Source organism: Anomaloglossus baeobatrachus, chromosome 7 (assembly GCF_048569485.1).
Source record: "Anomaloglossus baeobatrachus isolate aAnoBae1 chromosome 7, aAnoBae1.hap1, whole genome shotgun sequence".
Taxonomy (NCBI): Eukaryota; Metazoa; Chordata; class Amphibia; order Anura; family Aromobatidae; genus Anomaloglossus; species Anomaloglossus baeobatrachus.
In genome coordinates this window covers 54,869,968-54,885,496 of record NC_134359.1, presented here as the reverse complement: position 1 = coordinate 54,885,496, position 15,529 = coordinate 54,869,968, and the positions used below count along the sequence as shown (strand labels likewise).

Genomic DNA, 15,529 nt, shown 5'->3' with positions numbered 1-15,529 from the left:
TCTGTGGCGACAGAGCCACTAACCTCTGTAAGGAGGAAGGCCACTTGTCCCAACAACGGAGAATATCCAGCTGCAGAGGACGCAGATGGAACTGGGCAAAGGGAACCGCCTCCATGGAGGCCACCATTTGACCCAGCACCTGCATCAGGCGCCTGAGGGTATAACGGCGGGGCCTCAGGAGAGAGCGCACCGCTAGCCGGAGAGACTGCTGTTTGATTAAGGGCAACTTCACAAGTGCCGGCAAAGTCTCGAACTGCATCCCTAGGTACGTGAGACTCTGGGTCGGAGTCAGAGTGGATTTGGGAAGATTGACAATCCACCCGAATTTGGCTAGGGTGGCGAGAGTGAGCGAGACACTCCGCTGACAGTCTGCGCTGGATGGACCCTTGACCAGAAGGTCGTCCAGATAAGGAAGCACTGCTAACCCCTGGAGGTGCAGGACCGCAATCACTGCCGCCATGACCTTGGTGAATACCCGAGGTGCCGTGGCTAACCCGAAGGGGAGAGCCACGAATTGGAGATGATCCTCTCCTATCGCAAAACGTAACCAACGCTGATGTGACACTGCGATTGTCACATGTAGATAGGCATCTCTGATGTCGATGGACGCCAGGAAATCCCCTTGGGTCATAGAGGCAATGACTGATCGCAGAGACTCCATGCGAAAATGCCGCACCCGGACATGCTTGTTGAGAAGCTTGAGATCCAGGATGGGCCGGAAGGTACCGTCCTTTTTGGGAACTAGGAAGAGGTTTGAGTAAAAACCTCTGAACCGTTCCTGAGCGGGAACTGGGACAATCACTCAGTTTGCCTGCAAGGACGCCAAGGCCTGCGAGAAGGCGGCGGCCTTGGAGCAGGGGGGAGTTGAGAGAAAAAAATCTGTTTGGAGGGCTGGAAGAGAATTCTATCCTGTAGCCGTGAGATATGATGTCTCTCACCCACTGATCGGAGACTTGCTTTAACCAAGCGTTGCCAAAGTGGGAGAGCCTGCCACCGACTAAGGACGTGGCTGGAGCGGGCCGAGAGTCATGAGGAAGCTGCCTTAGTGGCAGAACCTCCTGCGGTCTTCTGCGGACGCGCTTTTGGGCGCCAGTTGGATTTCTGATCCTTGGCTGAGTTAGCGGACGAGGCGGAAGGCTTAGAGGATGACCAGTTGGAGGAACGAAAGGAACGAAACCTCGATTGATTCCTACCCTGGGCGGGTTTCCTGGTCTTGGCTTGTGGCATGGAAGTACTCTTCCCGCCAGTAGCTTCTTTAATGATTTCATCCAGCTGTTCACCAAACAGCCGTGAACCAGCAAAAGGGAGCCCAGCAAGAAACTTCTTGGAAGAAGCATCTGCCTTCCACTCTCGAAGCCACAAAATCCTGCGGATAACAAGAGAATTAGCTGAATACACCGCAGTGCGGTGAGCAGCCTCTAGCATGGCAGACATGGCATAAGATGAAAAAGCTGAAGCCTGAGAAGTTAAGGTAACCATCTCAGGCATAGATTCCATAGTGAGGGAATGCATCTCCTCTAGGGAAGCAGAGATGGCTTTGAGAGCCCACACTGCTGCAAAAGGGGAAAACGCGGCCCCCGCAGCTTCATACACAGATTTGGCCAGAAGGTCAATCTGACGGTCAGTGGAATCCTTAAGGGAGGTGCCGTCAGCCACCGACACAACGGTCCGGGCTGAGAGCCTAGACACCGGAGGGTCTACCTTTGGGGAGTGAGACCACTCCTTGACCACCTCAGGTGGAAATGGAAACCGGTCATCAGAACCACGCTTTGGAAAGCGTTTGTCAGGGCAGGCCCTGGGTTTGGTCACAGCGGTCTGAAAACTGGAGTGGTTAAAGAACACACTCTTCACTCTCTTAGGCGAGGTAAACTGATGTTTTTCTGCCAGAGAGAGTTGCTCCTCTGACACTGGCGGATTGAGATCCAGCACAGAATTAATAGAAGCAATCAAATCACTAAGATCTGAGTCACCCTCGGAAAGATCGATGGGATACATAGCCTCCGAGCCCCCAGTGAGGGCATCCTCCTCATCTTGAGAGTCAGCTCTTGAGACAGAGCCGTGGGATGGGGAGGGGGAGGAAAACCTGCGCCTTCTCTTAGAAGGACGGGGTCTGGGATCAGATGATGAATCCTCCGTGAGCTCCGATGGACGGAGGTCAGAGGATAGGAATCCTCTGTCAAGAGTATTAGAGGCACCCTGTGAGGAGGGCTGATGCATATTCATCAAAGTCCTGGACAAAAGTCCCATGGACTCAGCAAATGACTGGGATATGGACCTAGAAAAGGACTCTACCCAGGCCGGGGGTTCAGTCACAGGTGCAGCAGCAGCCTGAGAGACCACTGGGGTGAGACTCCAGGCTGTGGCACCGCCAAGTTAGAGCAACCATCACAGTGTGGATAAATGCTCGGCTCAGGCAGCAGGAGCTTACATGCAGTGCATGCAGAATCAAGCTTTGGAGCCTTGCTCCTTGTGTGAGACATGCTGCTGGAGTGGGGGCTTTGCAGAGAATGAACCCCAGGGAGAATATACAGAGGTCCACAACCGGAGACCGGCTGTGGCTTACCAGACCGCTGAGCGCGGTGCTGTGTGCCCTCCAGATCCCGAAGCCCGGTCCCCCAGTCGCAGCACCTCAGCAGAGATGCAGAATGCAGGATGTCCCAGAGCAGAGTGAACTCTGCCTGAGAAACTAGGGGGCGTTCCTATAAAAGAGCGGGAACTGGAGGGCTATAGAGAAGTGCAGGGAAGGAGGGACGCCCCAGCAGTGGGGAGTGTCCCTCTTCAGTGTAGAACGGCCACCGGGAGGAGCCGAACCTGTCCCTCTGCATGAGTGACATGCGAGGGCAGGAAAATGAAACTAGGCCTCCGGCGAAGCCGGGGCCTAAATTTAAGCGGTGAGGCCGACAAGCAGGCACCATCGGCGCGGTTCTCAGGCAAAAGCTAGAGAACCTGCCGGAAAAGTTAAAACAATCACATACAGCATACTCTCCCCTTACAATAAAGAACCGGGACCCCCAACATAAACGTCTCAGGTACTTAGCTGCTGAGACGCAGGGCCATGTCCCTGGGGATGAGTGCTCCGGTCCAACAGAATCCTCAAGGGGCTGTGGATGGAGACCGGACTCCTGCCAGGCATGGAGACCGTGCTGGCTCCCACTTCAAGCCAGAGCCCAGAAGGGATGGTGAAGGAGCGCGGCATGTAAGGCTGCAGCCTTGTAAATCAACTTTAACAACACCGCCGACACAGTGGGGTGAGAAGGGACATGCCGGGAGTCCAGACATGGACCCGCTTTTCTTCAAACTCTTTCCAAAAGTCAAACAAATCAGATGAGAATGCATGTGTGGATGTATGCCTCCTGACACAAAGCAATAAACTGGCTAGGACTGGCTACCAGGGGGTGTATAAGCTCAGAGGGAGGAGCTACACTTTTAAATGTAGTACTTTGTGTGTCCTCCGGAGGCAGAAGCTAAACACCCATGGTCTGGGTCTCCCAAAGGAACGATAAAGAAAATTAAACCGTTATGGCTCTTAAAAGAGGTGGAAGAAAAAAAAAATGAAAGCGCAAAAATGGGAAATACAGCTTTTGAATGAACTGTCCAAATACATTGACAGTAGCAAGTAATACATACCAAGGTTGACTCTGGGCAGTGCTATTGAATGCCAGATGATTCTCAGATTGGACACTAAAAGTCTCCCTGCAAAAAAAAATCAACAGTTATAACAAGGTTAATGGTGTGTAAATACAACAAAAAAAAATATTTCCTACATTTTAATTATGAATGAAACATACCTCTGTCTCCGTTGTTCCCCTTGGTGTCTTCAATGGAGTCTAAGCAGTCTATCAGCACTTCTCCTGGTCTCATCTTCATCTGTCTAAAATACAAGAACATAAATATTACTATACAAAGATAAAAAGGAAAATAGAACTGAGCAGTAAATGATAATTATAAAATATATATGAAATTAACGTTGTCACTTTCAGTACAGGGAACGCAGTTCTTTGCACTCTTTGGTGGCTGCTCTCAGAGCTGATCTGCAGTATCCTGGACGTCCACAAGGTGGTGCACAGAGCTATGGTGGAGCGAGTAACAGCTGATCGGAGTGGGTACAGGGTGTCAGACCCCACTGATCTTATACTGATGACCTATCCTTGGGATAAACCATCAATATTATTGTTGTAGAAAACCCCTTTAACTAAGGCTCCTTTCACAAATTAACAAAGTTCGTGGAGCCTCTGTTAGGAGTCTCTACACAGAAACTAGCCAGATATACCTCCCGTAAGGACCTAGACAAGGAGTGGCTCCTCCACACTGATGAGGGGCAATACAGCTGTCTGTTGATGGATACCTGGCCTTGGTGATTCCCTTGTCGTATCTTTAAACTTGACAAAGAGTTGGATATTGACTAAAAGGGCCACTTAATATGGTGGTTATGGTGGTCTCCTAAAAAGAGCCACTCCTTGGCTAGGTCCTTCCCGGAGGGATATCTGGCTAGTTTCTGTGTCGAGACTCCTAACAGAGGCTCCACGGACTTTGTTTATTTGCATATTTCCCAGGGGGCAATGCACCTAGGATTTCACTGTGTTGAGCGCCCTCGTTGGCTGCCGGCAGTGTTTTCTCTGGCTGGTCTCCCCGAGATCAGTGATTGTTTTGTCCACTACCGGAGAACGGAGACACCCAGTCGACCAGTCTGCACTTCACCGCCCTTTAGGTGAGTATTATAAAGTGATTTTTATGTCATACACAGCGGCCTGGGCTCTTATATACAGCATGTTAGAATGCTGTATATAAGAACCCACTGGTGGTGGCCACATCTTATAGGCCCCAAACCTGGTGACAGGTTCCCTTTAATCTGCATATAAAGCGAAGCATTTTAATATTTAATTTTGGTGTTTTGATTTAATCAGACTTGGCATACAGAGCCAATAAGAAACACTGTAAAGTTCATACAATAAGGTATGAGTTGGTTTAGGGCCCCAAAACAACCAGACAAGTATTGTTTAACAAACCCCCCATAAACGTCCTGTCTGACACCACACTGCTTGATAAGCTCTTCTAACCATGTCAGGGGATTTCACCGGCTGCTCGAAGCTTCTTATTTTCTAGACATCTAATAAGATTATCTACGAGGACAGAGGCTGCTGGTTTGGAAAAACCGAAGTATTATAATGTAGCAGATATACCATATACGCAGGAATGGTGCGCTTTCTCTTGTGGAAATTATTATTATTCCAACATCTATTGATTACAATCAACTTTAAAGGGTAAGGTCACACAAGCGCATGGCATGCTATGCCAGAGAATCGGAATGCGATATGCTATTGACAGTCGGCTCAGGCTCTGCTGCGAGTGTCAGGCAACTATGATCCGATCTTGCCATCGGATCACAGCTGCGGAGGAGAGGGAGAAAGTAATCTCTCCATCTCCTCCATTGTGTATATATATTTTTATCACTGTGTCCTAGGCCTAAAATTAACTTTGTTTGTGGGAAATCTACTTTAATAGTTATGGGCACACAATGCCTTTTAAAAGCCGGTGTACTGGTATCCTCTTTACTATATGAAGACGCTTCAGGAAACGGCGGGTTTTTCCTTAAGCATCTTTTTTTAACGTCTCTTGAATCATTTTTTCAGCAGTTTTTCTTTTCCCCCATTACAAGCGAATGCAGCCAGAAGAGTGGACCGGTCACTTCTTTTAGCACTTTCACAGCTTTCAAACTACGAAACGGTTAATAGAGGTTGCAACGAATGGAACATGTGCACGGCAAGTGGTTTTGATTTGATTATTTTTTTTATGTTTTTTAGCGCTTTTTTAGCCAAGTTCCAGGCAGAACACCAGAACAACACCTATAACCAAGTGAACAGTGCACAGGTTTTGCGTTTATTTTATTTCTGCTATTCCCTTTAATATTCCACTCTTTGGGTTTGTTATACAGGTTCAGAGACATGGGCCTTTACTTATTAGTAATATCAATTACCAAGGTGGCATGCCTCACAGGGTATTAATGCAGAGCAGCCTAAAGACATGTCCACAATCACTCCTGTGAGCCATGCCCCTTTGTAAAACCCATAAAAAGGCCACTATCTCTGTGACTGTATGGACTATAATATTTGATATACAGGATGTATGGGATATAATAACAAAAAAGCAAAATGAATACTCAGCAGCAGGAATAAAATAAAGAGTAAAAAACATTTCTGACCTAATGACAGGTCGTCTTTAAAGGGAATCTGTCACCAGGTTTTTTCCACCTAATCTGAGAGCAGCATAATGTAGAGACAGAGACCCTGATTCCAGCGATGTGTCACTTAGTTTACTGGGTGCAGTGGTTGTGACCCAATCAGAGTTCTTAGATGTAGAATGAAGCACAGCTGAGAAAGTTTAACTGCCCACATCAGGCTCACCATGTACAAAGTCTATAGACAGTAAGCTGATTATGGTCGGACACAGGCTCCTCCTGCATTGTAGTCCGGGCAATGATAATCACCTGGTGATAAAACCTTCACTGTTAGTAAACAACAGCACACAGTCTGATAAGTGACACATTGCTGAATTCAGAGTGTTAACTCCTACATCAAACTGCCCTCAGTTTAGATAGCAAAAACTTGTTGACATATTCCCTTTAAGCATACAAAAACTTATGAACGAGGGGGGGTATTTACCATGTTTTTTTGGAGTAAGAACTACTGCACCACAATTGTGAAAAAAGTATACAGTTTTTATTATTACAAAAAATACAAAATACTGGAAATCACATATGATTGCAGTTAGTGGTTAGACATACATAGTTAAAATCCAATTAAATGAGACAGAGAAAAGAAGGTCACAGGGAGGGAGACAGGCTACCCCTTAATTTCTGTACGGGGACCAGGATACTTTGATTATATCCCAGATGGCCATATAAATAACCAGAGAAACATAGGTATATCCCCTAAGATAGTAGAGTAATGGAGTGCTTATACATGAAAAGTAACCAACAGGATAAGGTCCAAATCAGGGCCTGAACATAATAGTATGTAACGTCACCAGCGAGTACATAGCATAATCTCAAATAAAAAACAAACAAAAAACAAATCATACAATGGTGGAAATTGGCACCTGAAGGACCTACCTGTGGTATGTATAGCACCCAAGGAGGGGAGTCTGTCAGCCTCACATGTGGGAATTAGCTGTGATAAACACAGCGGTGATTATCACAGCTAATTCCCGCCCCTTATCCCTATTTATATATCGCTGGTACACTGCTGGTCACGGTCTCCCGTTGAAGCACCTGCGAAACACGTGTTGGGACCGGGTCCACATGTGAGGCTGACAGACTCCCCCCTCCTTGGGTGCTATACATACCACAGGTAGGTCCTTCAGGTGCCAATCTCCACTATTGTATGATTTTTTTTTTTATTTGAGATTATGCTATGTACTCGCTGGTGACGTTACATACTATTGTGTTCAGGCCCTGATTTGGACCTTATCCTGTTGGTTACTTTTCATGTATAAGCACTCCATTACTCTACTATCTTAGGGGATATACCTATGTTTCTCTGGTTATTTATATGGCCATCTGGGATATAATCAAAGTATCCTGGTCCCCGTACAGAAATTAAGGGGTAGTCTGTCTCCCTCCCTGTGACCTTCTTTTCTCTGTCTCATTTAATTGGATTTTAACTATGTATGTCTAACCACTAACTGCAATCACATGTGATTTCCAGCATTTTGTATTTTTTGTAGTAATAAAAACTGTATACTTTTTTCACAATTGTGGTGCAGTAATTCTTACTCCAAAAAAACATGGTAAATACCCCTCCTCGTTCACAAGTTTTTGTATGTATTCTATGGGATTCATGTACACTACCATCATTATGAGGTTCACTGTACTTGGTCTTTGTTTTTCTAATATTCCCTTTAAGGCTGCGTGCTCAAGATCACGGTTCACAGCGTGTTGGAGGCAGCATGTTTTTGCTGTGTCCAAATCGCTGCATTGTACAGTACAAGCACAGTGGATGGGATCTAGGCTATGTTCACACACGGCATCTTTTTTGTTAGTGCATCTTGAGTGTATCTAAAAAAAAAAAACAAAAACACACCACGGCAAAAACGCATCAAAAACACAATGCGTTTTTTCCGCGTTTTACCCAATGCGTTTTAAGTTAAAACTATTGACTAGAAGGGCTCAAAAACGCGGTAAAAAGGCAAAAAGAATTGTCTTGCTGCATCTTGAAAAACGCAGCCAAGATGCAGCAAACAAAAGATGCGCAGTGTGTACAGCAAAATCGAAATCTCAGACTTTGCTGGGAGAAGGAAATGCATGCATTTTGGTGCATCTTTGTGACCTCAAAAACACAGCAAAAGATGCCCTGTGTGAACTTAGCCTTACAGAAATCCCATGCCCACTGTGCTTATCTTTCCCACAGTGTAAACTGACCTGCGGTGCGACTTCCCAAGCAAGGAGAACAGAGAGGAAGTCTGTAGCTTCTCGGGCCCTGAATGTGGGCATGGGCAGCTGTGGTCTCCTGCAGAGGAGAATTGCGGCCCCGCAGGGGAGGACATGCTGCGACTTGGATCATGGGCACATACCCTAGCGAGGTGCTGCATGATGGAGGTAAGTATGAACACCCGATCGCTGCAGCACTTGTTCTGCATTGAGGATGCAGTGCCGAAGCCATGGTACTGTATCCTCAATGCAGAATACCGCACCATATCCGCAGGACATTCCGCAGCATGGAAACAGACAAAAGTTGTGGTGCGGTTTCCTGGGAGCTCCTGCGGAATGTCCAGAGGATATATCCGCAGGACACTGTCCCTGTGGGCACATAGCCTAAGAGGCTGGAAATAAGACATTGACGGCATGGATATTGCAGCCCGGACCCTACTACTCCTCTGGAGCCCACTGTGTCTACCATGTTAGTACATATCTGAAGAATATTATATTACAATATTGCAGTGTATTATACAAGCCATTGCAGGTTTAAGTCACATAGGTAAACTAATAAACAATGTAAAAGACACACATATATATATATATATATATATATATATATATATATATATATATATATATATATACACATTTACTTATTTCTATAGCGCCATTAATTCCACAGCACCACTTTACATTATATATATATATATATATATATATATATATATATACACACACACATACATACATACATACACACATATATATATATATATACACACTTCAAAGACATACAGATTCGGGGACTTTAGATTGTGAGCCCAAATGGGGACAGTGTGCCTGATGTATGTAAAGCACTGCGGAATATGTTGGCGCTATGTAAAAATAAAGATTTGATTATATATATATATATATATATATATATATATATATATATATATATATATATATATATATATATATATATATATATATATATCTCTGTTCCAACATATATATGTAAGTTATTAAAATGTAAAAAAAATTGAAAAAAAGTTATTTGATATTGTCGTGTGCATAACTGTCAGAACTATTAAAATGTAATTCTTATCCCATATGATTGATTGCTCTCAGAGAGAAAAACAAAAATAATAAAATTTTGTAGTTCTGATACCTTTTAATGGCTAACTAACTTAGTTAGCCATTAAAAGGTATCAGAACTACAAAATTTTATTATTTTTGTGTCTCTCACTGAGAGCAATCAATCATTTTTCAACTGGCTAACACGGTACCAAAACCTTTTTCTTTTACCTATCCCATATGCGGCATGTGAAAGAAACAAAAGGTAAAAATAGCAGTGTTTTTTGGTCACTTTGCCTTAATAAAAAAAATAAATAAAACAAAAATAAAAATAAATCATAAAGTTGTATAGATCGATAATGTACATGGTGGTAGGTACCAATAAAAACTACTCAACCCACAAATACAGCTGCCCACCTCCCCCCCTCCCCCCATACAGCTTTATGTAGAGAAAAAAAAAAGTAAAAAGAAATGTTATGGTTCCTGGAAGGAAAATAGGAAAAAAAAAAAAAATCAAAGGAGAAAGAGGCCCCAGGAACCTGTGTCTTGTTCAGGTGCAAACAGGAGGACAAAGAAGTTTACATGGGCTCCACAGGAGATACAAGCAGGTCACGTGACCTCAGCCCGAAGGCATGCTGCGACTTCTGGTGCTAACACTACCAATGTTGTCCGTCACTTGGAAGTCTCTGTACTCACTGAGGGGATATATCAAAGCGGACATCCCGGTCCTCCCACAGGGCGTCCAGAACGGACAACATGCTGCGCTCCGGCCTGGACGGACAGTCAGCGAACACAGAGAAGCCAGTTCCGGTTACCAAGACGACCAGACTGACGTGACGGAGCCAGGGAAGACGACTTCCGTACGGCGCATGCGCTGTCTGACGCATGCGGAATAGAAGTTTTCAGGCGCATGCGTAGTCAAACCTAGCTGCTTCAAGAATTATTTTTTTTGTAGCAACTCCAAATTAAGATTTCTTACACAAAAATCCGATGCCAAAGCTAGTCATTGGTGAATGAAGTGTATTATGTATTAATTTGAACGTATTTTGTTAAAATATTGCTGCCAAGTAAAATCCGATGTTTACATATGCAAAAAAGTAACCAAAACTCTGCTTTTGTTGTCAACAGCAACCAATTCAGGGACAAGCTTTTATTTCCCTTTTGCTATGTGCACACAGTGCGTATTTACTTGCGCTTTTAATGCATTTTTTTAGTGCAGTTTTGTCACAAAACTCCATGCAAATCCTGAATCCTGCAAAGTGAATGAGAAAGCTCAAGTTTTGTGCACTTGTTACTTTCTTTCTTTTCTTCTTGCAGATGTAGTACAGAAATAAAATCGGCAGCATGTCCATTCTTACAGCGGATTTCCACCCCAAATTCATAGCAAACGCATTGGAAAGAATGCATGCAAAATACCACGCAAAATCGCAGCAACAATATGCGTTTTTTTTCTGCCTAGAGATGCAGATTTGGCGCAGAAAGAAATTTGTACAGCCAAATACTTATGTGTGCACATAGCCTTATGTCACAGGCGGGAAGGATGCCGCCGCTGCTGCGCTAACGCTCGGGTCCGGCACTGCTGCGGCTGCTGCTGCTCGGTGGCTCGAGCGGTGGGCCGTATCCAGGGACTCGAGCAGCGCTCCTCGCCCGTGAGTGAAAGGGGTGGTTGGTTTGGGGGATTTAGTCCGTGACGCCACCCACGGGTTGTGGTGAACATGGGTGTCGCAGGTGGGGAGGACGCCGCCACTGCTGCGCGCTCGCTAACGCTCGGGTTTGGCGCTGCTGCGGCTGCTGCTGCTCGGTGGCTCGAGCGGTGGGCCGAATCCGGGGACTTGAGCGGCGCTCCTCGCCCATGAGTGAAAGGGGTGGTTGGTTTGGGGGATTTAGTCCGTGACGCCACCCACGGGTTGTGGTGAAGATGGGCACCACCGCTGCTGGTGACGGGGATCCTGGGAGCGATGGTGAGGAGCAGCTGGGATGTTGTTTTCCCCCTCCGTGGGTAGGGGTCGGTGGTCCCGGGGCCCGATGATGTGACGGGGAGGCAGGATGGCTGGGATGTAGGGTTGCAGGGGCAGCGCGGCGCGGTGCCGGATGGCACTGGTGTAACTCACTCAGGCAGTCAATGACAGAGTCTCTGGTAAACCAAACGGCTGGATGGACGGGTCCCGCAGCCGGCTGCAGGGTCTCTCCCCGGACAGGTGATGGCGGCTGTCTTTCCCTGCACCTTGATGTTCTCAGTTGACTACTATGGATCCCCAACGGTAGTCGACTCCCCGATGGATGGATGCCGGAGGAGCCCGTTTGCCCGCAGGCGCTGGCCCTTGGGTCTCTAGCCTTAGGCGGTAGCTGTATACCCTCACGGTGTGGGCGGTTGCCTTCTATCGGGTCTTTGGTTTTTAGGAAACCCCTGGGGTTCCGGTCACATTTGGATTTGACTATTGTCGGCGGCTCCAAGCCTGGTCGGGGTCCGATGGCCCTGCCTGTGTGTGCTGGCTTCACTTCGCTCCCCGGTCGGTACCGGCGGGCCAACGTCCGACCCCGGTCCTACGGTTCTGTGTTGCTTCACCACTCCTGCAGACGGCCACCACCGTCTGCCAACCTTGCTATCAGTGCCTGAGCCACAAACCCAGACACCCAAGTGTTTACTCCTCTCACTTCTACCTCCTGGACTAAACTGAAACTTTTCCCGCCTCCAGGCCTGTGAACTCCTTGGTGGGTGGGGCCAACCGCTTGGCTCCGCCCCACCTGGTGTGGACATCAGACACTGGAGAGAGGCAACAAGGGTTTTATGTTTGGCTGGTGTCCCTGTCTAATGGGGGTGGGGGTGTTTTGTGTGTTATCTGTGACGACCTGGCTAGTCCAGGGCGCCACATTTATACTGTTCTTTAACCCCTTCAGCCCTTTTTTTTGTTTTTAATTTTCATGTTTTCCTCCTCTTCTTTCAAGAGCTATAACTTTTTTATTTTTTCCATCAGTATAGCCATATGAAGGCTTGTTTCTTGTGGGATGAGTTGTACTTTTGAATGACACCATTCATTCTGCCCTTTATGATACTGGACAACAGGAAAAAAATTCCAAGTGCGGTGAAATTGTAAAAAAAGTGTAATTCCACGATTGTTTTCTAAGGCTTTTATTTACAATTTTCACTATATGGTAAAACTGACCTGATATTATGATTCCCCCAGTCAGTACGAGTTCATAGACACCAAACATGTGTAGTTTAGTTTTATTTTAAGGGGTGAAAAAAAGTCAGAAGTTTGTCCAAAATAAGAATAGCGCTTTTGTCACGCTATTCCAAGACCTGTAGTGTTCTCATTTTTCAGGATCAGGGCTCAGTGATGGCTTATATTTTGCATCTTGAGATGACGTTTTTAATTATACCATTATGGCATAGATGTGATGTTTTGATCGCCTACTATTGTATTTTAATGCAATGTTGTGGTGACCAAAAAAAACGTAATTCTACCATTTTGATTTTTTTCTAGCTATGCCGTGTACCGACCACATTCATTGATTTTATATTTTGATAGATCGGGCATTTCTGAAGGCGGTGATACCAAATGTGTGTATATCTTTTATTTTTTTATTGTTTTATTTTCAATGTGGGGAAAAGGGCGAGTGATTTGAACTTTTTTTTTTTATTTTTTCATATGTTTTAAAACTTTTTTTTAACTTTTAGTATTCATTTTACTAGTCCCCCTGGCAGACTTTATCACTGCACACTGCGATCACGTGTGCTCATCAGAGTGATGCTGCACCATGGCTCCCGTGATTGCATCACAGAGCCACCAATGGCGGCAGGGAACAGCGCAATTCCCACCGCGGCCATTTAAATTGTGGTGTCAGATTTTGACAGTATGATCTAAGTGGTTAGCAGGCACGGGTGGATCTCTGATCCACCTGCGCCTGTTAGCGTCAAATCAGACGGATCAGCAGACTGGTGCGAGGATTACAGCAGGCTTGCTGCCAGAGCCCTTGGTAAACAGGGGACACGACCTAAAACATAAATATACGTCCAAGGTCGTGAAGGAGTTAAAGGTTTTTTTATATTTTTACTTTTTATTAATTTTACTAGTGCCCATAGGGAACTTTATTCCTACTCCGTCAGATCACTTTTGCAGAAATACTGATCCCTGTGAGTGCTGGCGCTCTGCTGACATTCACAGGAAGTGAGTCATGACAGCGACAGGGGTCATCATCTGACTCCACGCTGTAATGACAACCTATTGATGCCCCGTGATCACGTTACGGAACCGCTGATGGTGGCTGGAAATGGCATGATCCCTGCTATAGCACCTTAGATTGCGCTGTCAGAGCCCGCATTAAAGGGACAGATACGACCAATGACATATAGGTACGTCCTAGGTCGTAAAGGGGGTGCGTTATTCTGATGGTACTATAAGGCTATGTTCCCACAATTAGAATCAGTTGAGTTTTGATACTGCAGAATTTCTGCACCATTTCCTCACCTTAGTTTACTTGCGGTTTTTCATTGCATTTTTGTGTGTTTAACGTGTTTTTATTGCATTTTTGACAGTTTTTTTCTCTGTTTGGTGTATCATCCTTTAAATAAAGCTGCGCAAATTTTTCGCATCTAATACAAGTCTATGGGGAAAATCTGCACAGAAAACTCAGCATATCCGCAAGAGAAATTGACATGCTGCAGCTTGGAAAACCGCACCACAGGTCAGATTACGCCGCGTAAAAAAGAAGCGCAGTGGGCAGGAGACTTCTATTAATCCAATCCACTGTGCTTGTACTGGAAAATGCAGTGTTTTGGATGCAGCGAAAATGCACTGCATCCAGAATGTGAGTAACCCAGATCATGGGAACGTACCCTAAGGGGTATTTTGGGGCAATAAATAAGTTTGTGTAGCCACTTTCAATGTTTAAAGGGAACACATTTTAGGCTCTGTGCGCACGTTGCGTCCAGAAACTTGCAGAAATGAACGCATCCTCTGGCAGAATTTGTCATTGTCAAATTTGGTTTTGACCGAATAAACGCAGGAAATACGCAAGCATTTTTATAGCGTTTTTGCCGCGTTATGACCGCGTTTTACATGCATTTTCATTGCTTAAATTGAGATGCATTTTCAATACAAATACACAACTAAATAAAGTTTGAACATTCAAACAGTAGGAAAAAAATGAAAAAAAAAAATAATAACCTTTAAATCATACACTATAATGATAATTTACAGAAAATGATTAATGAGATTTAATAATTACGTTCAAAATAACATAAAAGTATAGTTTGACTCATTTTTTAAAGTCGGGCTGGATGTGAGGGCAAATGGAAACCTCTTGACCTCACTATAATGGCAAAAACGCATGCTTTGATTTTGACAAAAAAGCATGCGTTTAGCATCAAAAAAGCATGTAAAACGCCAGAAATTTCTTTTAGGATGCGTTTTGATAATTCTCATTGACTTCAATGTTAGCAAAACGCTGCCAAAATGGCAAAAACAATTGACATGTTGCTTCTTCAAACGCAGAGATTTTGACAAATTTTTTACACCAAAAACGCTGCGTTTTTAAAAGCATCGTGTGCACAAGAAAGCCCTATTTCCCATAGACTTTGCCTGGAAATCAAAACGCATGCAATTTTGCATTAAAACGCTGCAGCTCAAAACGCTGCGGAAACACATGAAAAAACGCAACGTGCGCATACAGCCTTATAATACCTGCGGGCAGTCCAGTCCGATGGGTGTTGCTGCTCTCAGTCCGGCGTCTCCTGCATCTTGTGCGATCATCATCCTCCTGCCCAGCCCCGTGTGGATGACGCAGGATACGTCATCCACACACAGTCCTCTGTTGTGCTTCTGTGCATGCGTACTCTGATCTGCTCTTCTGAGGGAAAGGTCAAAGGCCACCTATGCATGTGAACTACAGCACTTTAATCTGCCCTCAGCTTGAGAGATCAAAGTGTGCATGCGCAGGAGTGCAATGGCCACCTCTGTGTGAATGACGCAGGACATGTCATGGGCTGGGGAGAAGGACGGTGATCGCACAAGATGGAGCAGGTGCCGGACCGAAAGCAGCGACATCCATTAGACC

The 15,529-nt window shown here is 45.3% G+C and overlaps 1 protein-coding gene across 1 annotated transcript in view; it reads right to left on the bottom strand.

Annotated features, from left to right (window-relative positions):
- Positions 1-10,346, bottom strand: part of BBS5 (Bardet-Biedl syndrome 5) — a 64,617-nt gene extending 54,271 nt beyond the window's left edge. Inside the window, exons 1-3 of the mRNA XM_075318858.1 lie at positions 10,169-10,346; positions 3,789-3,871; positions 3,628-3,693 (exon numbers count right to left, since the gene is read on the bottom strand). Coding sequence (XP_075174973.1) covers positions 3,628-3,693; positions 3,789-3,871; positions 10,169-10,230 — 211 coding nt within the window. The 5' untranslated portion in view covers positions 10,231-10,346. The remainder of the gene's footprint in view (positions 1-3,627; positions 3,694-3,788; positions 3,872-10,168) is intronic.
- Between the last annotated feature and the right edge of the window lie 5,183 nt (positions 10,347-15,529).